Below are 20,800 nucleotides of genomic sequence, written 5' to 3' on the forward strand. Positions count from 1 at the left end.
AGCTGTAGAACTGTGTCCAACAAGCAGGAGTTTCTTTCCAGAGCCATCACAGCAGATCATCTCATATAAAGTCCTCTACTACCTCATGGGTCAAGGTCACTTGAGTTATAAAAGTTCTGAGGTGGCTCAGGCCATCCCAGTGTGAGCCTGTAAGCCTGGGCTCAGGTGTGCAGGTAAGTGGCACATACTTGCTGTGGGTCACCTGTCCCAAAACACCTTTAAAGTCACCACCTCCAGGTGATGCTAATGATCCTTCTGGGTTCATGTCCTAAAACTGGACAAAGCAAGAAGGTGGGAAAACCCAGGTTCACCCAGTTCTCCCCTCCTTGCTTTGCTCCTTTGATGTCCCAGAGGCTTTGCAAATGAGTGTCCATCTCCTTTTGCATCCCCAGTTCCTCCTGAGTTCATTCAAGGATCAGGACTGACAACCAATGTCAGCGTTTCCCTGCAAGGATCCCTGACTCTGACCTGTGAGGCCACTGGCATTCCCCAGCCCAGCATCACCTGGTTCTGGGATGGCTCTCCTGTCACCCCCAGCGAGCACACACAGCTGCTTTCAGGTCAGAGGGCTGCTTTGGGAACGTGTTTTGCCCCAACACCGATGAGTTCAAACTCATGGTGGAGCTACAGCCCCACAGGAGCACAGTTCAAACACCCCTCCCATCCAGCTGGGATGTGCAGGTACCTGGATCCAGGCCCTGATTCCCCTCTGCTCTGTCCTTCCAGGGGGCTGGCTGCTCAGGCTCACCCATGCACAAGCCCAGCATGGTGGTCACTATTCCTGCCTGGCCAGCAACATAGCTGGGGAGGTCAGGAGGCATTTCTATGTGGAGGTCCTAGGTAAGGAGGGCTCTTCTGTCTGCAGTAGGATTCCTGCTGGGGTTTCAGAGCTCCACCCTTGCAGGGACAGACATGAGTTAAGACTGGCCATGCTGGGTGTGCTGGAGTCCTTAGGATGTGAGCTCAGAGGCCAAGCTGGCCAGCTGCTGAAGTCCCTGGGGGCTTGTGTTCCTAGTTCCTCCCCACATTGAGAATGCAGATGAAGAAGACACCTTCAAGGTGCCCGAGGGCCACGCTGTCACCTGGTCCTGCCTGGCTTCAGGTGAGCATCGGGTGGGGAAGGGAGGTGGCATGAGCAAGGGGGAGATGGGGCCCAGGGGCAGACCTGAGTCTCACTTTGGGGTGTGGAACAAAGGGATGGCTCCAGGCAGAGACATGAAACAGCTGAAATGGGCTGCAGAGCTCTGTTGGGATGGTTCCTGGCTCTGCAGTTGTGCTGTCCGGGAAGGGCTGGGGAGGGGACGCCCATGTGGGGAGCCTGTTCCACATTGAAAGATCCAATCTTTCCCAAATGGAGCTAAAACTTTAATCTCATTTCTCCCTTTAGTGATGGGAATAATTAATCACCTCCCACTCAGGACAGTTCTCTTTCTTCTTGCTGGCTCATCCAGCAGCTTCTAAAATCCTGATCCAGATCATGATAATGTTGATTTGGGATGATGTCTCTGCTTTCCAGAAAAGCTCTGACAGTGATCCCAGCCAGGCTGTGCTCACACATGGAAAAACTTCACACAAAGGCCAAAACCCGTTTTCCATCCCTCACAGGCAACCCACAACCCAAGATCACCTGGATGAAAGACAACCACCCTCTCCCTGGCACCTTCTCCATCTCCCCCGATGGGTCCTTGTTCCACATCCCCCAAGCCTCCCTGGCCCATGCTGGTCTCTATTCCTGTGTGGCCTCCAACTCTGTGGCAAATCAGACCAAGAATTACCTGCTGGATGTTTTGGGTATGAGATGCCTTTGGATGGAGGCTGGGTCTCGGGTGTGAGCAGACTTAGTGGGTTTTAATGGCCTGCCCCAGGTGGGTGGGGAGGATCCCTTAGTCCTGCAGCCAAAGCATGGCAGGGACCTGTCCCAAAGCCCTTGTGAGACCTCCTGGAGGAGCAGAAAGCACCTGCTTAGTGCAGGATCCATCTGTGATGGTGGCTTGTGGAAGGGGGGATGTGTCTTCTGGATCTCTGTGCTTTTGGAGGGCAGCAGGGCAGGGCAGAGTCTGAAGCTGGCACAGGCTGGGTCAAATCCAACTCCCTGAACTTGGATCGTGCTCTCTGGCGGGGGGATGAAGCACTGGGAAGCTGAAGTGTGTGTGCCAGTGCTGATCTAACACACAACCACATCTCTGCAGCCAGTCCCACCTCTGCTCAAGAGGATGCTGCAGAAGAGGTGACAGTGATCATCAACAACCCCATCTCCCTGCTCTGCGAGGCCCTGCCATACCCATCTCCCAACATCACCTGGCTCAAGGACCAGGTTCCTCTCAAAGCATCCAGAAATGTCCTCCTGCTCCCTGGTACCATGCTGCTGTCCCCTGGCTCTGCATGACTGTGGTGGCCCCTTGCTGTGCATGCCCTGGGGAGTGGGAGTGGGGCCTTTTCTTGGTCTGGCAGGGGTGCAGCACAGTGAGAAGGTGAGAAATCATCATCCTGCAGGACCTGAGGGCTCAGGGATCAGCTGGATGCTGCTCCTCCAAGTGCTGCATCCTCTGATAATAATGAGCTTCCTCAGTGCTGGTTTCTATAAACCTGGGACTGGGCTCTAGAAGAGCATCAGGCCCCCTCAGCCAGGCTTGCAGGTGCTCAGCAAGTCCCTAGAGATGCCTTCAGGTGCTGCATGGGGAGAGAGAGCTGTGGCTGTGAGCAGCAGCCCTCTCAGGAGACCCCCTTTGTCCAGGTGGCCACGGGCTGCAGATCCTGAACGCCCAGGAGGAGGACACGGGCACCTACAGCTGCATGGTGGCCAGTGAGGATGGGGAGGCTGTGAAGAGCTATGCTGTGAAAGTCCTGGGTGAGGGAGCTCCCCACATCCTCCCTAATTCCTGCAGTCACCCCACCACTGTAACCAGCCCAGTGCTGCTTCCTTTGGCTGCCTTTTGCTTCCCTTTGTCTTTCCCCACCAGTTCCTCCTTGGATTGCCAGAGAGGATCCTCTGGGGGAATTTGCTGTGAAAGAGGTGAAAGCCAGGGTGAACAGCACAGTGGTGCTGGAGTGTGAGACCTGGGCTGTGCCCGAGCCAACCATCCACTGGTACAAGGACAAGCAGGTGAGGTCCAGCTGTGACCAGGGAGGAGCTGCTGGGTCTGGGGACTGTCCCAGCTGTGACCAGGGAGGAGCTGCTGGGTCTGGGGACTGTCCCAGCTGGATGGAGTGGGAAGATACCCTTTACACAGCTGGCTGTGCTCTGCCCCACTCCTGGGTGTGTAATCCTCCTCCTGCCCTTCTCTTTCTTCCCTTCAGCTTCTGGAAAGCTCTGAACACATCCAGATCCTCAGTGAGGGGCAGGTCCTCCAGATCCAAGCTGCTGGTGTCTCGGATTCAGGGCACTACACCTGTGTGGCCACCAATGCTGTGGGTGAAGATGACAGGGACTTCATTGTGCACATCCAAGGTGAGCCCTGGACAGAGAGCCAGCACCCAGAGCAGGGGGTGTCTCAGCAAGGGCAGGGGTCCTCAGGGCCACTTGTGGGAGCAGAGAGGGGTGCACAGGAAAAAAAGTTAAAGCCTGCTGGAAAACAGCAAACATCTCCTCAGCTGCAGTGAGGGCAGATGCTGTGGATGCACCTGGGGATCAATGTCCCCGTTCCCCACAGCTGACCACAGCCTGTCCCCGCAGTGCCCCCCATCTTCCAGCAGCAAACAGGCCCCAAAGAAGCCCTTGAGATCTTCTATCGGGAGGAGGACCAGGATGGGGAGGTGACAGAGCACCGACAGGCTGTCCTTGGCCAGCCCACCGCTCTCTACTGTGACACCAGTGCCATCCCACCCCCCCAGCTCACCTGGTACAAGGATGGGGAGCCCCTCTCCCCTGGCCTGGGGGTGCTGATGCTGCAAGGTAATGGGCAGTGGGTGTGAACCCCCCTGTGGGACCTGGGGGTGGTCCTGCTGCAGCCTTGTGGGTTGAGAGCATCCATAGCATGGGGGACGATGGATCCTGTCCCCTTCCTGCTGCCACCACCCACAGCACCCCTGGGACCTCTGAGTCACTGGGGCTGGGCAGGGCAGGGCTGGGGGATATCCCACAGGCCCTGTGCCCTGTCCTGTGCCACAGGGGGCCGGGTGCTGCAGCTGCAGGCGGTGCAGGAGGAGCACAGGGGCAGGTACACCTGCGAGGCGGCCAACGCTGCGGGCCGGGACCGCCTGCACTACGAGCTGGAGGTGCTCAGTGAGTACAGGGACAGGGGACACTGGGCTGAGGCACGTGGCAGCCCCATAACCAGCTGCTCCCAGCTGCCCCAGCCATCCGTGGTGGTACAGAGGACCTGGAGGAGGAGGTGACGGCCACCATCAATGGCACTGTCCAGTTTGAGTGTGAAGCTACTGGGCACCCAGAGCCCACGGTGTCCTGGCTCTGGAATGATGTCCCCATAGAGGCTGGCCCACGGCACCAGCTCCTGGAGGGTGGCACTCTCCTGCAGGTTGGTGTTCCCCATAGCAGGTGGCTGTGCTGGGGAGAGACCCAGGGGACATTGGATGGAGAGGATGGGGCACCCTTTCCTCACAAAGGTGGCTGCCCTGGTCTCACCAAGGTCCCCGTGGGAGCCCCAGCACCTCCCCAGCTTGGGGCAGCCCTCAGTGGTGCTCTGCTCCCCCTCTGCAGGTGGCAATGGTGGAGGTGGGTGACACTGGGAGTTACACGTGCGTGGCTGAGAACCCAGCTGGCTCAGCTGAGAAGCACTTTGCCCTCTCTGTGCAGGGTAAGGCATCTCCCCTTCCCTGGGTCACTGATTTACTGCCCTCCTCCTCTTTCTCCACCAACTGGAGTTCCCTTTGGCTCTGGAACTGCGTGGCTGCCTCTGTCCCTTTGTGCTGGTCACGCTCACCCTGTGTGAGGAGGCTGAGCAGGCTAAAGGCTCCGTGTGTGCTTCCTCCTGGGGAGGCATCAGCCCCCACGGTGATGGCTCCCCTCTGGCGCTGTCTTTTGGGTGCACTGGAGCAGAATCTCCCTGGAGTGAGGCTGCAGACCCCGAGAAGGTCGATGGCGTTGTCAATGGCAGCGTCTCACTCGTGTGTGACATCCAGCCCCACCCGGCTGCAGAGATCACCTGGTACAAGGACGGCCACGTCCTGCGGCTCGGAGAGGAGGGGACTGTCACCCGAGGTGTGTTGGGATCAGCCAGGATCATTGCTCCCCTGATCCCCCTTTTTGGATGCCACGGTGGGTCCCCAGCTCAGCCTCTGTGTTGTGTGACACGCTAATGACACACTAATGACACCCTAATGACACACTAATGACACAATGCTGAGCGATCCTCTCCGGAGAGGACCAAGGGCTGCATCCTGCAGAGTTCCACGCTGCTGCTTCCTGGGAGCTCAGTGCTCCTTCCTGCGGGACACAGCAAGGCTTTGGATTTCAAAGATGGGAATTCCATGGCCAGACTCCTTCTGCATGGAGCTTGGCCGGGTGCTGGGGGATCATTCACCTGGTTCTGCTCCAGGCTGTCCTGATTCCCTGCTCTCCTCTTCTTCCAGGCTCTCGGGTGCTGCAGCTCCCTGACCTGCAGCTCTCCAGCTCTGGTACATACACCTGCATGGCACTGAACGTGGCCAGCCAGGACCAGAAGAGCTTCATCCTCACCATCCATGGTGAGTGCTGAGGGCTCAGCCAGGAGCTCTCCCCCAAGCCCACACTGAGGAGCTGACAGTGAGCTCTGCTCTGTCTCACACCCCTGTCCTGCTCATCCTCAGAACCCCCAGGCACCCAAGACCCACAGCAGGAGACGCTGGAAGCTGACATGGGGACACCCCTGGTGCTGAGCTGCCCTGTCACCGGTGTGGCTGTGCCCTCTGTCACCTGGCTGAAGGACGGGCACCTGCTGGGTGTGTGTGCAGGGGGTTGCTGTGCCAGCCTGCCATCCCCACCCAGCCTCCCTGCTGCTCCCCTCCAAGCAGCCCTGCCTCAGTTTCCCAACTTCTAACCCTGCTGCAAGAGACCCTCAGGGCTGCCCAGGGAGGGGACAGAGCATGAAGGGTCTGGCCTGTTCCCTGCAAGCTTTCAGGAGACCTGAGGTTCATTCCTGAGGCTCAAAGCCATGGGATGTGGTCATGATGGAGGGATATGCAGGGGGTGAGCTCTCTGGGGACCAGCCCTTGGGGTGCTTGCTGGGACAGGGGTTTGCCCCCAAGCCAGTGTCTCTTTTCTCCTGTGAGGCTCCAGCGGTGAACTCTGCAAAAACCCTGCTTTGCTTTAATGGTGTCCCCAAACCTGTGTCTGGGGGAAAGCTCAGCAATGAGCCTGGGGAGGGCTGAGTGGAGGAGCCCTGCTCAGCCCCCCTCACCGTGTCTCTTTGCAGAGATGAGCCCAGAGCAGGGTTTGGTGTCCGGGGGGGCCCAGCTCCTGCTCAGCCCCCTGCAGCCCTTCCACCAGGGCCGATACACCTGCCTGGCACAGGGCCTGGGGGCCGAGACACGCAAGGACTTCATGGTGCTGGTGCGAGGTAGGGCTTCCCCGAGGCAGCCTGTGGAGCCTCAGAGGCGAGCCTTCCTCCCCCTGCTCCTCCTCCTCCTCAGCCTCCCTCTCCCCTCGTGTAGTGCCCCCCCGGATCAGCGGTGCAGGGGACCCCAGCGAGCACAGCGTGCTGGAGGGCAGCAGGGTGAGGCTGGAGTGCCGGGCAGAGGGGCAGCCCAGCCCTCACATCTCCTGGCTGAAGGATGGGCGGCCCCTGGGGCTGCAGCCGCCCTCACACGCCCGGTGAGTCTTGGGGGGATGCCCAAGTGTCCTCATGGGCAAAATTGCTGGGCAGGGCACGGTGAGCTGTGCTGCTTCTTCCTGTTGCTTGGTCTGGGATGTGCTCATCCCTGCTCTTTGCTGGGAGAATGTCATCTTGGGGTAAACCTGGGAGTCTGGGATGGCCACTGTCACCCTGCAGGGTCCCTGACCTCGCAGTGTGCCCAGAATCCTCATCCTTGGCTGTAAACTGAGCACACAGAGCACTTGTGCCCCACGGGATGGGCACCCGGGTCACCGTCCCGCCCTCCCCACGCAGGGTGTCCCCCGATGGCAGCGCCCTGCTCCTGGAGGGGCTGCGAGCCGCCGACTCCGGGGCTTACACGTGCGTGGCCCGGAACAGCCTGGGCGAGGACGCGCGGCTGCACACGCTGAACGTGCTGGGTGAGCAGGGCTGGGAGCTGCGGGGAGTGCGGGGCCACCCCGCCCCGACAGCCCCAGCAGCCCCTGTGTCCCCTCTCCCAGTCCCTCCCAGCATCGAGGGAGGCGCCCATGGTGGGCCGGAGGCGGCCCGCGCAGTCCTGTCCGCCGCGGTGACGCTGCAGTGCTGGGCACGGGGGTCCCCTCCGCTGCATGTGAGCTGGCTGAAGGACGGGCTGCCCCTCCGCCTGTCCCCTCGTGTCACCCTGCTCTCGGCTGGGCACGTCCTCCGGTGAGAAGCGACCCTGCAGGCGCGGTCAGGCTTTGGGGCTGGTGCTCGGGACACTGCGGCACCCTCCAGTGTCGCCCTGGGGAGCAGGCGGGCACCCGGAGCTGATGTCGCCTCCCCATCCCCGTGTCCCATCCCACGTTAGGATCTCTCAGGCTCAGCTCTCCGACGCTGGACTCTACACCTGCATCGTCTCCAGCCGGGCGGGAGTGGCCGATCACAGCTTCGTCCTGCAGATCCAGGGTACAGGGCAGGGGCTGGGAGGGCACGGCAGGGGCACCTGGGCACTGCTTTTGTTGGCAGAGCGCACTCTGTGCATGGCACCCGTTCCGGAGCAGTCCCGAGCCATTCCTCCACTGCTGGGGTGGGAGCAAAGCAGGAGCAGCCCCGGAGCAGCCCCAGAGCCTCCTGCAGGGGGGACTGAGCCACCTCTGGCTGCTCGCAGGATGTGACCGTGTTCACAGGGGCACGAGGATGAGGGAAGAGATGGGGATCATCTGACTCCATGTTTCAGAAGGCTTGATTTATTACTTTATTATATATATTATATTAAAACTATACTAAAAGACAGGATTTCATCAGAAGGCTGGCTAAGAATAGAAAAAGAAAGAATGAATAAGAAAGACTTGTGTCTGGGACAGAAAGCCTGAGCCAGCTGGACTGTGATTGGCCATTAATTAGAAACAACCCCATGAGCCCAATCCCAGATGCACCTGTTGCATTCCACAGCAGCAGATAACCATTGGTTACATTTTGTTCCTGAGGCCTCTCAGCTTCTCGGGAGGAAAAAATCTTAAGGAAAGGATTTTCATAAAAGATGTCTGTGATGCTCAGGACAGTAGGGAGTGGCCAAACCCACCCCCGGTGTCCAGAACCTGCCTTTTCTCCCCAGTGCCCCCTGTCCTGGAGAGCCCCGAGAGCAGTGAGGAGCAGATGGTGGCCGAGGGCTCCGATGTCACTTTCACCTGCAAAGCCACCGGGTCCCCAGCACCGTCAGTGACCTGGCTGAAGAACGGAGAGCCCCTGGGGCAGCAGAGGGCCCAGGTGCCTGCGGGCCCACAGCTGAGCCTGGTGGCCGTGGCACCAGCTGATGCAGGCATTTACTCATGCCTGGTGGTGAATGAAGTGGGGGAGGTCAGCAAAGCCTTCCACCTCGTGGTGATGGGTGCGTGTCATCCCTCTGGGATTTGGGAAGGGCAGCTGAGCCAATTTTTTAGGAGCAATGAGGGGATGAGCCCTCCTGCCTTGCTGTGTGCCTTGCAGAGCCACCCCGTGTCGAGGCTGGGTCCCATCCCACTGAGATATCCATTGCTGTGGGCACCCCTCTAGGGCTCAGGTGTGTGGTGATGGGTGTCCCCATGCCCACTGTCACCTGGGAGAAGGATGGACAGCTGCTGGCAGGGCCCTCGCTCGTGACAGGGAATGAGAGCACCCTCCACATTGACAGCACTGAGGTAGGAGTTCCGTTTTTTTCTCCCTGCCTGGGTTTTCTTTCTGTGCCTCACTTTTTCCCTCTCCTGGCTGTGCAGGTGGCTGATGCTGGCTTGTACACCTGCCTGGCCACTAGCCCTGCAGGGGAGGACAGCAGGAGCTTCCATGTCAGCATCCAAGGTAGTGTGATCCCAGCAGAGCAGCCAGGAGGGGGCTTGCAGGGGGGCTGCAGGATGCTCGAACCCCTGGGGGACCAGAGAGCCAGAACCCCCTTTTTGGGATTGGTGTGGGCTCCAAAAGAGGCATCTGTAGCACAGTGACAGTCCTACAGAGTGGGGGCCTATGCATGACTTATGGGGGCAGGAATGGGGGTGTCCAGCCCACCCTGACACCCCCGGGCCGTGTCCCACAGCACCCCCCAGCACTGCCAGCGCCGGGGACATCCCCATCATCACGGCTGTGCCAGGGGGGCAGCTCCTCCTGGAGTGCCCAGAGGCTGCTGAGCCCCACCCCAGCATCGAGTGGCACCGGGAGGGCTCCGTGCTGCAGGTACCTGTGAGGGGACAGGGACACTCCTGGTCAGAGCCTGGCCACAGTCACCAGCAGCACGGGGCTGTGCTGGGGCTGATGCTGGGTCCCTGCTGACGGCTCCCGCTGCTTTTAGGAGGATGCCCGCAGGCAGCTCCTGGCCCAGGGGCGTTTCCTGCAGGTGCTGGCGGTGGCTGCGGCAGACGGGGGCGAGTACAGCTGCAGGGCCACCCCCGGGGACAGCGGCCCCCACGGCCGGGTGCGGGTTCACGGTGAGCCCTTCCCTTCCCTTCCCTTCAATCCAGGATTTGGGATGTTATAGGGTGTCTTATGGTGGGGTGAAGGGGTGGCAGGGCTGGACAGCCCCCAGTGCTGCTCTGTGCTGGTGCCCTCCCTCCCCCAGCCTTGTCCCACACTCTCGGTGCTGTCTCTGGGTGCTGCCACAGTGGCTCCCGAGATCCAGGCGGGCCCCCAGGAGGTGAAGGTGCTGCTGAACAGCTCGGCCGTGCTGCCCTGCCGGGCACAGGGCTGGCCCGTGCCCCGGGTGACGTGGCGCAAGGACGGCCAGCTCCTGCCCCTGCCCGGCAGTGACAGGTATGAGGCTCTGTGGGTTGGTGGCACCAAGAGCTGGCACTCAGGTCGTGCCAGCCTCCACAGCAGTAGGTGATTAGTGTGCCAGTCACCCTGTGAATTGCTGTGCTCTGTCCTTGCACCAGCTTAGGGCAAGAGCTGCATGTGGCTATAGTGGCACTTGTCACCTTCCCAACCCCTGCTCCCTGTGTGATGCAGCCTGGCCATGCAGAGCTCCCACAGGGTTCGCCTTCTCTCCCTCCTCAGATTGCAGCTCCTGCCAGGTGGCTCCCTGCAAATTGACCCTGTCCAGGCCCAGGATTTGGGTCATTACCTCTGCATGGCATCCAGCCCTGCTGGCTCTGACCGGCAAGGCCTGGACCTCCACGTCCTGGGTAAGCAGGAGAGTCAGATGGATCCCTCCTGGGCTCACCCTCCTGCCACCCAGCACTGCTCATGGCTGCCATGCCCTCCCACAGTCCCTCCTGCCATCGCACCTGGGCCCTCCAACCTCACCCTGCTGGCTCAGCAGCCAGCCACGCTGGGCTGTGATGCCTGGGGATCCCCTGAGCCCCACATCAGGTGGGAGAAGGATGGTCATCCCCTGAGCCTGCACCTCCCACCCGGCACCTACAGGTACCTGTACACCAAAGGGCTCCCCTCTAGGGTGGGGTTTGCCCCCCCTGCTGCTCCCTGGGGCGCAGGGCTGATCCTGGTGTGTGCTCTGCCTGCACAGTTTGCAGTCCTTAGGGTCACTGCTCATCTCCAGCCCCACTCCCAGGGATGAGGGCAGGTTTGAGTGCATCGCCACCAACGCTGCTGGAGAGGCTCGAAAGACTTTCCTGGTGTCTGTCCATGGTGAGCTCCTGGGGCTGTGGGTCTTGCTGAGAGTGGCTTTCCCAGGGTCTGTCACCACCTTGGCTGTGACATGGATGTGCTCCAGCCCCACACTGGGTGGGTGCCCACCCAAGAGCTGGGCTTGGGGGTGGACAAGAGGGGAAGAAAAATACTCATGCCCATAACAACAGGGACAGAATCCTCTTCAACATTTGCCATGCAGCCCTGCCCACCTCCTGGACCGTGTTCACAGGGGTCTTAGGATGAGGGAAGAGATGAGGATGTGACTCCATGTTTCAGAAGGCTTGATTTATTATTTTATTATATATATTATATTAAAACTATACTAAAAGAATAGAAGAAAGGATTTCATCAGAAGGCTAGCTAAGAATAGAAAAAGAAGGAATAATAACAAAGGTTTGTGGCTGGGACAGAGAGTCCGAGCCAGCTGGACTGTGATTGGCCATTAATTAGAAACAACCACATGAGACCAATCCCAGATGCCCCTGTTGCATTCCACAGAAGCAGATAACCATTGATTTACATTTTGTTCTTGAGGCTTCTCAGCTTCTCAGGAAAAAAAAAAATCCTAAGGAAAGGATTTTTCACAACCTCCCTCCCTCCTTCCTGCAGTGCCCCCCACCATCGCTGATGACCTCACGGACGTGGTTGTCACCCGGCTGTCCCCTGCAGTCCTCACCTGCTACGCCTCGGGCGTGCCCCCGCCCACGGTGTCCTGGAGCAAGGGGGGGGCTCAGCTGGGCAGCAGAGGCGGCGGCTACCGCGTCCTGCCCCGAGGTACAGCCGGGCCCAGCACAGCCCCGCGGGGACGGGGCTCCCTGCCAGCCCTGCCGCCGCCTCCCCTCTGCCTGCTGCTGTTTTGCAGGAGCCCTGGAGATCCGGCAGGCGCTGCCCGCCCACTCCGGCCGCTACACCTGCACGGCTCGGAGCGCCGCGGGCACGGCCCGCAAGCACCTCTGGCTCACAGTGCACGGTAAGCACAGCTCCGGGCTGCTGCTGCTGCGGGTCCTGCGCCCTCTGCCCGGGGTAGAGCTTCCCTACCTTCACAGAGCCCCCTGCCCTGAAGCCCCTGCCTGGCATGGTGATGGTGATGGTGAATTCCAGCGTGGTGCTGTCCTGTGAGGCCACAGGCATCCCCCGGCCGGAGGTCACCTGGCAAAAGGATGGTGTTGGCATCACTGGAGGTGAGCAGGAGTGAGCTGGGGGCTGGCAGAGCCCGCATCACCTGCCAGCCTTTACCTAGGGGGAGATTTAGATGCCAGGGGTTTGTCACTGTGCATGGATCCTGCTGGCTGCTGTCCGCTTGGTGGAAGTGCCAGGTGCCCCATGTGCCCTTGTGTGGCTGGTGGCATTTCGCTGCCAGGCATGCTGGAGGAGCAAATAAAAGCTTGGGGCTCTGCCAGGACCTTGAGGCTGATACAGAGCAGGGTTTGGGGGTGTCATGCCCTTCTGCCCCATGCAGTGCCCCCATCCTTGCTGTCCCTGCCCTTCTGCCCCATGCAGTGCCCCCCACCATTGCTGCCGGCCCCCTGGTGCTGCCAGCCTTTACCTAAGGGGAGGTTTAGATGCCAGGGGTTTGTCGCTGTGCATGGGTCCTGCTGGCTGCTGTCCTTGGTGGGTGTGGTGGCCGCTGGAGCTGTTCCATGGAGACTCCTTGGGAAGAGGCGCTTCCGTAGGGGAAGCAGTCCCTGCACATCGTCCACCCGTGTCCTGGCTCAGCTGTGCTGCCCCATCCTGTCCCTCATTTCTGCCAGGGTCTGGGCTGAAGGTGCTCCCCAGGGGGCAGCTCCGGCTCCTCCGAGCAGCCCCAGAGGACGCCGGTACCTACCTGTGCATGGCCCGCAACCCCTCGGGCACCGCTGCGGGGAGGACCAGGCTCATTGTGCAAGGTACAGCAGCGATCGATCAGAGCCCCGGTGCTGCCCGCTCTGCTCAGCCCCTCCCCAGCGCCTCTCAGCAAAACGTGGCTGCTGAGCTGTGAGCAAGTCCCTGCCCCTTCTGCCCCATCCAGTGCCCCCATCATTGCTGTCCCTGCTTTTCTGCCCCATCCAGTGCCCCCATCCTTGCTGTCCCTGCTTTTCTGCCCCATCCAGTGCCCCCATCTTTGCTGTCCCTGCTTTTCTGTCCCATCCAGTGCCCCCCACCATTGCTGCCGGGCCCCTGGAGCTGGAGGTGCTGCAGGGGCTGGAGGTGCTGCTGCCCTGCGCCGCCCGCGGTGTCCCCGAGCCCCGCGTGTCCTGGAGCCGGGAGGGAGCGCTGCTGCGCGGCGGGAAGGCCACGGTCCTGCCCTCCGGGGAGCTGCTGCTCCGGGATGTCCAGGTGAGCACCATCCCCTAGGGCTGCTGAGAGATTGCAGTGATGAGGAACGAGTGGCTTCTGCTGCCGAAGAGCTTTTGGTTGATTGTGAATACATCTGGCAGAGGGAGAGCCCCGTGCAGCCCTGTGCTGCAAACTGGAGGGTTGGGGCAGTGTGAGGCTGATGATGCGGGCTGGAAAAAGTGGCTCTGCCCAAACTGTGACTTTTTAGGTGCACAAGAGCCAGCAGAGCTGTAGCTCAGCCCAGATTCAGGGTGATTCCCTCTCATCCTCGCACAGGAAGGGGATGCTGGGAGCTACTCGTGCACGGCGGTGAACTCCGCTGGGAGGGCCGTTCGCCGGCTCTCCCTCTCCATCCACACCCTGCCCACCTTCACCCAGCTGCCCGCAGACATCACCCTGAGCCGGGGCGAGAGGCTGGAGCTGCTGTGTGCCGCAGCGGGCAGCCCCCAGCCCCGCGTCTCCTGGATGGCCAACGGGCAGCTCCTCACTGGTACCTGCGCGGGGGATGCTGAACATGGGGGAGATGCCATCCTGGTGCCACCCTTGTCCCACCTTTCAGGGTCCCCGGGGTGCCAGCACGTCTGGCCGTGCGGGGTTGTAGCCAGCTGATCGCCAACCCGATTTTTGGGGGTTTGCACCCCGCAGGTGTCGCCTCGGGGCACAGCGGGCGGAGCGTCCTGCGGCGGGAGGCGGCCGCGCCCTCGGACAGCGGCACCTACGTCTGCCACGCCGAGAACAGCGCCGGGGCCATCAGGGCCGCTGTCCTCGTCTCTGTCACAGGTAGGTGCTGTCAGGGAAAATGGGTAGCCCGGCTCTCGGGTTTTGGTTGATCATTGCTGCCTCGAGATGTGCAGGATGTCTCTGCTTCAGCCTGCGCAACTGAAGAACGAGTCTGGACTGGACTCTTCATTTTTCGGTCTTGAGGTTGTTATTAATTCTTATCTATAAAATTTTCTTTCTGCCCAGCCAAGATCTGCTCAGCAGGGCAGCCACAGGCGCTCTGACCGCCCCAAAGGTGATGTTGTCCTATTATACCACAAACCATGTATAACATATTTACAATTACTTCCCAATACCCATCACCTATGTTAGACAGTGCACTGCTACTCTAAACCAATCCCCAAGTGCCAACAACACAGCAGAAAATGGAGACCAAGAAGAAGAAAGGCTGGACACGCCCAAGTTCCTCCATCTTGTCCCCATAACCCCCTTGCCAAAAATCCCAAAATCAACATTTTCACCCTGTGATAATTTTATTATTACACCATTCAAACCTCTGTGACTTTCAGGTCCTCATACAAAGCTGGCAACTTGCTCCAGGGGTCAAAATCAAATCCCCAGGTGCTCTGGGCTGCATGCCAGGGTCTCTGAGCCCCCCGGCGGGGTCCTCAGCACCTCTGGACACCCAGAGGGATGCACTGAGCTCCGACACCCGGCCACTCACGCTCCTCTGCCACCCCTTTCCCTTTCCCAGAGGCACCCGTCATACAGGGGGACGCCAGCACGTACCAGGTGGAGCGCTCCGGAGGTGATGTCCTCCTCCACTGCCTCGCCCAGGGTCACCCTGAGCCCCTCATCCGCTGGAGCAAGGACGGGGAGCCGGTGGTGGCCCGGGGGCGCCTGCACCAGCTGCAGAACGGCTCCCTGGCCATCCGTGCTGTGAGGGTGAGCGGGGCCCGGGGGGCGCTGGCACATTTCAGGCTGCTTTCCTGGCAAAGCAAAAGGCCGTGCTGATGCTGTTGGTCCTGTAGAGCACCGATGTGGGGCAGTACCGGTGTGTGGCAGAGAATGACGCGGGCACAGCGGCGAAAGTTGTCACCCTCGTTCTGCAGAGTGAGTGCTGGCCCCCCTCTGCACCCTTATTTTAAGGGACTGCAAACTACATCACCTCTAAGCTTCTCTAACTCCCCCTGCCCTGTGGGGAGTGCCGCATCACTACCTGCACCCCTTTGTCTGCCCAGGTGCCCCGGTGGTGACAGTGACACCAGCAGAGCTGAGGGTCCCTGCCGGGCAGCAGGCGCTGCTGCACTGTGCGGTGTCAGGGGAGCCCACGCCCTCCGTGGAGTGGCAGCGGGACGGGGAGCCCCTGCCCGAGGGTCCCCAGGCTCGTGTCCTGCCCAACGCCACCCTGCTGCTGCCCTCTGTCGCCCACCGCGACGCCGGCAGCTACTCCTGCCTGGCCCGCAATGCCCTGGGCGCTGCTGTCGCCCACGCCTCGCTGGGTGTCCGAGGTGGGTGCCTGCCCTGCCCCGGGGCCGGGGCTGCCTGCAGGGCTGTTCCAGCAGGGTGAGACCTCCAGCCTGGTGCTGTGGGGTGACATTGCCTTGCTTGCTCCGCCCCTGTGACTCAAACTCTGCTTTGTCCTGTCCTCTCCTGCGCTGCTCAGCTGGAGCCCTGAGCGCAAGCAGGCCCTGTCCCGAGCAGCCTCTCCCTCCCTTGCCTCTCCTCGGCCTTCCTGCCTTAGCTGCCCGTGATTAAATTCCCCGCTCCCAGGGGCCTTGCTGAGTGCACAGACACATCCTGGCCTGCTGGCCCTCGGGAGCAGAGAGCCAGGCTGGAGGAAGTGCCAGGTGCCCCATGTGCCCTTGTGTGGCTGGTGGCATTTCGCTGCCAGGCACGCTGGAGAAGCAAATAAAAGCTTGGGGCTCTGCCAGGACCTCGAGGCTGATACAGAGCAGGGTTTGGGGGTGTCAGTGCCTGTTGGTGTGACGAGGCACAGGGCCACACTCACAACATCCCTTGTCAACATGGCACTGTGCCTGGAGCCATGGGGTCCCTGGGGACAGCTGCAGCCAGGCAGGGACACTGCCTGCCTTGCTCTGGCTGCTTTCACCTCCAGAAAACAGGATTTTTTTTGACATGCAAATTAGTGAGAGGGGAGTCAGGCCAAGGGAGTGCAGTGCCAGTGCTGCTGCCTGACCCTGATCCCATTTGCCCCAGGGGAGCTGCACCAGGTGCGGGGCAGCCTGGTCGGTGCCATCAATGGCCACGAGCTCGGTGTGTCCAGCCTTGATGCCAGCGTGCTGGGGGACTCTCAGTCCAGCACCACCACCCTCCAGAGCAGCATTGGGAGCATCCCACCTGCCATAGGTGGGTGGACATTTCTACCCTCACACTTGTGAGAGTTTTGACCTCTGTCAGATGTAAATCTTGGGGGAAAGGTTTTTATTTCTTTTTTTGTCCCCCCAAGAGCAAACCTTTTTTCCCCCAAACCTTCCACTGTGAGAAAGGAGGGATGGGACTGTGACGGTGTTTGCAGGGGTGTCAGGATGAGGGAAGAGATGAGGATCTGACTCCATGTTTCAGAAGGCTTGATTTATTATTTTATTATATATATTATATTAAAACTATACTAAAAGAATAGAAGAAAGGATTTCATCAGAAGGCTGGCTAAAAATAGAAAAAGAAAGAATGATAACAAAGGCTTGTGGCTGGGACAGAGAGTCCGAGCCAGCTGGACTGTGATTGGCCATTAATCAGAAACAACCACACGAGACCAGATGCACCTGTTGCATTCCACAGCAGCAGATAACCATTGTTTGCATTTTGTTATTGAGGCTTCTCAGGAGAAAAAATCTTAAGGAAAGGATTTTTCATAAACGATGTCTGTGACATGGGGCAGCCCGGATGCCCCCCAGGAGGGCGCTGGCTCAGTGGTGAAACCCTTCCTTCCCCGTTCCCAGGGCCACTGATGCGGGTGCTGGTGACCATCATCGCCCCCATTTACTGGTCCTTGGCCCAGGCCCGCGGGGCAGCCCAGAACGGGCTCCTGCTCACGCAGGGCACCTTCCAGCACGAGTCCCTGCTGCGCTTTGCCACAGGTGAGGGGTCCCTGACAGCACAGCCTGGTCAGCTCAGCCTCCATCTCCCCCGTGCACCACGCTGCTCCAGAGTGGAGCTGTGTGTGTGGGGTGCTGTGGGGTGCTGATCGCTGTTCCCGTCCTGGCAGGGGAGCTCCTGCGGGTCACCCACCTGGCGCGGGGCGCGGGTGGCGCTGGCGCTCTGCGGCTGGACAGCGTCATCAGCGGCTCCGTGCCCGAGGGCTTGGGCGATGCCGTGCTGCTGCTGCAGGTGCTGCCACTGCCCGTTATCCCCATGGGAACCACGACTGCCACGCCGGGAGCACGGCGGGTCCACGGTCTGACCCCCGTCCCTGCCTCTCCCCAGGATTTCAGCGAGCGCTACGTGCGGACGGGCGCGGGGCAGCTCTCCGGGGGCTCGGTGCAGAGCTTCCTGCGGGATGGGCGCCTCCTCCGTGCCCACTGCAACCACACCATCGTGTTCGACCCCCCCGTGGGCCCACAGCCCCCCCGGGTGCAGCAGCTGCGGGCCAGAGCCATCTCAGCCTCCTATGACCCAGCCAAACAGGAGCTCCGCTTCCAGCTCCGTGCCTGGCTTGACGCAGGTAAGCAGGGGAGTCCCCAGCGTGGGGATGGAGATCTGTGGTCAGTTCTGGGTGTCTGTGAGGGTGTAAAAGGCCATGTCCCTGCAGTGACACGTCACATTCTCTCTGCTCGATTCACAGGGGCTGACAGAGACCAGTGCCCGCTGGGATTCACCCCAGACCCTGGGCAGTTGTACTGCGTGGGTACGGACCCTCCTGAGGGGCCACGAGGATGGCAAGGGGCACCTGGTGGCTCTTCCCTGTCCCCCCAACCCTGTGCTCTCTGCCCAGATGTTGATGAATGCACCGAGGGCTCCCACGGCTGCCGCTACAACCAGGTCTGCCAGAACATTGCTGGCTCCTACAGCTGCTCCTGCCCGCCCGGCTACCGCACGCTGGGCACGGGCTGGCCGTGCCTGGGTACGAGCTGGGCTCTCAGGGCCCGTGGTCACCTCCCTCTGCCCTATTCCAGCCTCAGCTCCCCCATCCAGCTGCAGCTCCCCACCTCTTTCCTCCCCAGATATCAATGAGTGCCTGAATTTCCCCCCACCGTGTGCCTTCGAGTGCCGCAACCTGCGGGGCTCCTACGAGTGCCTGTGCCCCGGCGGCCAGGCCGTGCTGCCGGGCGGGCGGTGCGGCACGGCGGGGATGGAGGGAGGGGACACAGCGAGCAGCGAGCCCCGGGACGCTCCCCTGAGCTGGCAGGGCCCGAGCGGCCGCCCACGGGGACGGTCCTGGTACAGCCAGCTGGCCCTGCGCCGTGTGGCCAAGGATGCAGGGAGGGGAGCCCGGGCCCCGCCCTGCCCCACGGGCTACATCAGGAGGAATGGCACCTGCGCTGGTGAGCGTGCTTGGGAAAGGGTGTTGAAGGGTGTTCAGAGATTGCTTTGTCCCCAAAAGGAACCTGGTGTCCTTCTTGCTGCCCTGTCACCACTTTGTGCCCTGTGGTCTTTGCTGTGCTGGGAAGGGGAGGTGAGAGCCAGGCTGGCCCAAGGCAGTGGCACCGGAGGGGCTGATCCTTCCCTCTTGCCTTCACCCCTCTCATCCCACAGATCTCGACGAGTGTCAGACACTGAACCAGTGCCAGCACGAGTGCAGGAACAGCCCGGGCAGCTACAGCTGCCTCTGCCCCACTGGCTATCGGCTGCTGTCCAACGGGAAAACCTGCCACGGTCAGTGCAGGGGTGCCAAGGGGGTGCCCCGTCCCCATGGTGCCCTGGGTGTCACCTTTTTGGGGCTGCAAGCCTTTCTCCTTTCTCAGGATGGTTGCTCCCAGCCTCAGCTCTCCACAGTCAGTGCTCATGTCTCACTGCCTCAGGGTCCAGGCAGATGTGGGAGGCTGGGGGAGCTGGGGATTGAACCCCCATCTCAGCCACCCCAGAGCTGTCCCCTCTCTCCCTGCAGATGTGGATGAGTGCACGGAGGGCACGATCCAGTGTGGCTCGAGCCAGATGTGCTTCAACACTCGCGGAGGTGCCCTCTGCACGGACGTGCCGTGCCCGGCTGGGTACCGGCGAGGCTCCAGCCCAGGGTGAGTCGTGCTGAGGGGCTGGGAGTGCCCATCCCGCTCTCCCCATCCCACCACGCCCCCCCGAGTGTCCTGCCCGCTCTCCGGCACCCCGCACATCCCGCATTGCCCATCTCTCACGCAGGCTGTGCGTGGGTCGCTGCCCCCCGTTCTGCGGCCCGGCCGGTCCCCCCACGCTGCAGTACCAGCTGCTGCCCCTGCCCCTGGGCATCGCTGCCCGCCGGGACGTGCTGCGCCTCGCCCCGGCCACCGCCCTGCGCCACCGCCCCGTGTTCAGGCTGCTGGAGCCGGAGCCCGACAGCCCCTTCGCCCTCCGCAGCGAGCGGGGCCGGGGCATCATCTCCACCCTGCGGCCGCTGCGGGAGCCGGGCACCCACCGGCTCCAGGTGCAGGCGCTGCTCCCGGACGGGCAGCGAGCACCCAGCACCTTCCTCCTCCTCATCTCCGTCTCGCCCTACCCCTACTGACACAGCCCAGGGACAGGAGGGGACGCGTTTCTCCTCCTGTCCCTCCCCACCCCATCGGTGGGGCGTGTGGCTCAGGGAATGCTGAGCTTGTACCTCTTCTGTCCCTCCCAGACACCCCTTCCCCTCTCAGCTGCGTTCCTTTGACCCAGGGCCGGGCCCTGACTCAGCAGGAGGGTCAGGATCCTGAGGGGATAAGATGTCCCACCAATCTCCTGCAATCAGGTCCCAAATCCCAGAACAAGCACAGCTTTGGGTGTGTTTGGATGGCCTTGGCCACTGTCAGTCCCCAAATGTGGGGGGTGGGAGGATGGACTGGGTGACAGTGGCCAGCAAGGGTCCCACCAGGGTGCAGGGAGGGATTCCTTGGGCTGGGGAGGGTGTGGGGCACCCCAGCATTAACCATTATTAAACTGAAATAGTCTTTTTCTTTGTTTGTCTGTTATTTTAATCCACTTGGTCTCTGTGCACTCTTATTGATTTATGAAGATGTTTTGTAGCTAAATATTCACTGTGCCTGAAGAAAGCAGCTTCCTTCAGTGTGTGGGAGAATTCCCAAGGCTTGGACACCTCCCTGCCTGGCCTTGGACCATAGAAGGGAGGTTGTCTGGATGCAGCAATGCCAGAAGGCCAATGTCCAGCCCTGAAGGTCCAATCCTGCCCTGGTGTTCAGCCCCTCAAGCAGCAAGAGCAGGACGTGGCCTCTCTGCACATGGTGAAGATGGAGGCTGTTCCTAAACACTGTTTCAGTCCTAGCTGATGGTGTGGGGTGTGGGCTGCTGGCCCCAGGAGATGTGAGCCCACAGCCACCAGGGCTGGGCCGTAGAGGCTGATGGTGGCTCTGCTCCTTCCATGGTCAGATCCTGTCACTGGAGCTGGCTCTTGCTGCACCTGTCTGAGATTCCCCTAAAAATCTCTGTCCTTTGGGATGGAGCTTTCCTGTCCTCCAAAGCCAGGCCTGCTGTGGGTCTGGGGTGCTCTGGGGGTATGCAGGGGGGAAAGGTGAGTTTGTTCCCCTGGACAGCCCTCTGCCCTGTCCCCTCCTGCCCACCCTGGCTCCTGCATTGCCTCCTGATGGAGGTTCAAATAAACCCAACCTTGCTGTCCGGGGAGGAAAGTCAGGTGCTGCAGGGCACCATCTCTGCCCCCATTTTCCCACTCCTTGGGGGCAGGTGGCTCCGTGGAGCCTCCCGGGGGGGTGACACCCGTGGGTGCTCTGTGGAAGTTGCTGAGGAGGTCAGGAGTGGGGGGAGAGCTGTGGCAGCGCCCAGAGCAGCCCCGCAGG

At 61.1% G+C, this 20,800-nt stretch overlaps 1 protein-coding gene across 6 annotated transcripts in view; it reads left to right on the forward strand.

Annotated features, from left to right (window-relative positions):
• The window catches only part of HMCN2 (hemicentin 2), a 36,194-nt gene extending 16,251 nt beyond the window's left edge, over positions 1-19,943 (forward strand). For 2 of the 6 annotated variants that reach the window (XM_077189170.1, XM_077189169.1), the window contains 49 exons: positions 393-560; positions 727-840; positions 1,016-1,102; positions 1,606-1,791; positions 2,190-2,354; positions 2,735-2,848; positions 2,961-3,103; positions 3,298-3,448; positions 3,674-3,892; positions 4,109-4,222; positions 4,288-4,475; positions 4,658-4,754; positions 4,997-5,158; positions 5,530-5,643; positions 5,746-5,877; positions 6,351-6,494; positions 6,589-6,748; positions 7,044-7,168; positions 7,250-7,436; positions 7,579-7,676; positions 8,326-8,598; positions 8,697-8,887; positions 8,963-9,044; positions 9,277-9,413; positions 9,529-9,664; positions 9,839-9,986; positions 10,230-10,357; positions 10,442-10,598; positions 10,699-10,820; positions 11,433-11,597; positions 11,686-11,793; positions 11,870-12,004; positions 12,575-12,709; positions 12,955-13,139; positions 13,416-13,629; positions 13,785-13,919; positions 14,614-14,804; positions 14,891-14,972; positions 15,101-15,370; positions 16,080-16,229; positions 16,823-16,960; positions 17,089-17,210; positions 17,307-17,544; positions 17,665-17,727; positions 17,815-17,943; positions 18,044-18,364; positions 18,576-18,695; positions 18,928-19,054; positions 19,176-19,943. In XM_077189170.1, coding sequence (XP_077045285.1) covers positions 393-560; positions 727-840; positions 1,016-1,102; positions 1,606-1,791; positions 2,190-2,354; positions 2,735-2,848; positions 2,961-3,103; positions 3,298-3,448; positions 3,674-3,892; positions 4,109-4,222; positions 4,288-4,475; positions 4,658-4,754; positions 4,997-5,158; positions 5,530-5,643; positions 5,746-5,877; positions 6,351-6,494; positions 6,589-6,748; positions 7,044-7,168; positions 7,250-7,436; positions 7,579-7,676; positions 8,326-8,598; positions 8,697-8,887; positions 8,963-9,044; positions 9,277-9,413; positions 9,529-9,664; positions 9,839-9,986; positions 10,230-10,357; positions 10,442-10,598; positions 10,699-10,820; positions 11,433-11,597; positions 11,686-11,793; positions 11,870-12,004; positions 12,575-12,709; positions 12,955-13,139; positions 13,416-13,629; positions 13,785-13,919; positions 14,614-14,804; positions 14,891-14,972; positions 15,101-15,370; positions 16,080-16,229; positions 16,823-16,960; positions 17,089-17,210; positions 17,307-17,544; positions 17,665-17,727; positions 17,815-17,943; positions 18,044-18,364; positions 18,576-18,695; positions 18,928-19,054; positions 19,176-19,518 — 7,613 coding nt within the window. In that variant the 3' untranslated portion in view covers positions 19,519-19,943. Of the gene's footprint in view, positions 1-392; positions 561-726; positions 841-1,015; positions 1,103-1,605; positions 1,792-2,189; positions 2,355-2,734; positions 2,849-2,960; positions 3,104-3,297; positions 3,449-3,673; positions 3,893-4,108; positions 4,223-4,287; positions 4,476-4,657; positions 4,755-4,996; positions 5,159-5,529; positions 5,644-5,745; positions 5,878-6,350; positions 6,495-6,588; positions 6,749-7,043; positions 7,169-7,249; positions 7,437-7,578; positions 7,677-8,325; positions 8,599-8,696; positions 8,888-8,962; positions 9,045-9,276; positions 9,414-9,528; positions 9,665-9,838; positions 9,987-10,229; positions 10,358-10,441; positions 10,599-10,698; positions 10,821-11,432; positions 11,598-11,685; positions 11,794-11,869; positions 12,005-12,574; positions 12,710-12,954; positions 13,140-13,415; positions 13,630-13,784; positions 13,920-14,613; positions 14,805-14,890; positions 14,973-15,100; positions 15,371-16,079; positions 16,230-16,822; positions 16,961-17,088; positions 17,211-17,306; positions 17,545-17,664; positions 17,728-17,814; positions 17,944-18,043; positions 18,365-18,575; positions 18,696-18,927; positions 19,055-19,175 lie in introns of those variants that run through there. The other 4 variants (XM_077189172.1, XM_077189171.1, XR_013184939.1 and 1 more) reach the window with 4 other exon arrangements.
• The last annotated feature ends 857 nt before the right edge of the window (positions 19,944-20,800 follow it).

This window comes from Agelaius phoeniceus, chromosome 21, assembly GCF_051311805.1.
Source record: "Agelaius phoeniceus isolate bAgePho1 chromosome 21, bAgePho1.hap1, whole genome shotgun sequence".
Lineage (NCBI taxonomy): Eukaryota > Metazoa > Chordata > Aves > Passeriformes > Icteridae > Agelaius > Agelaius phoeniceus.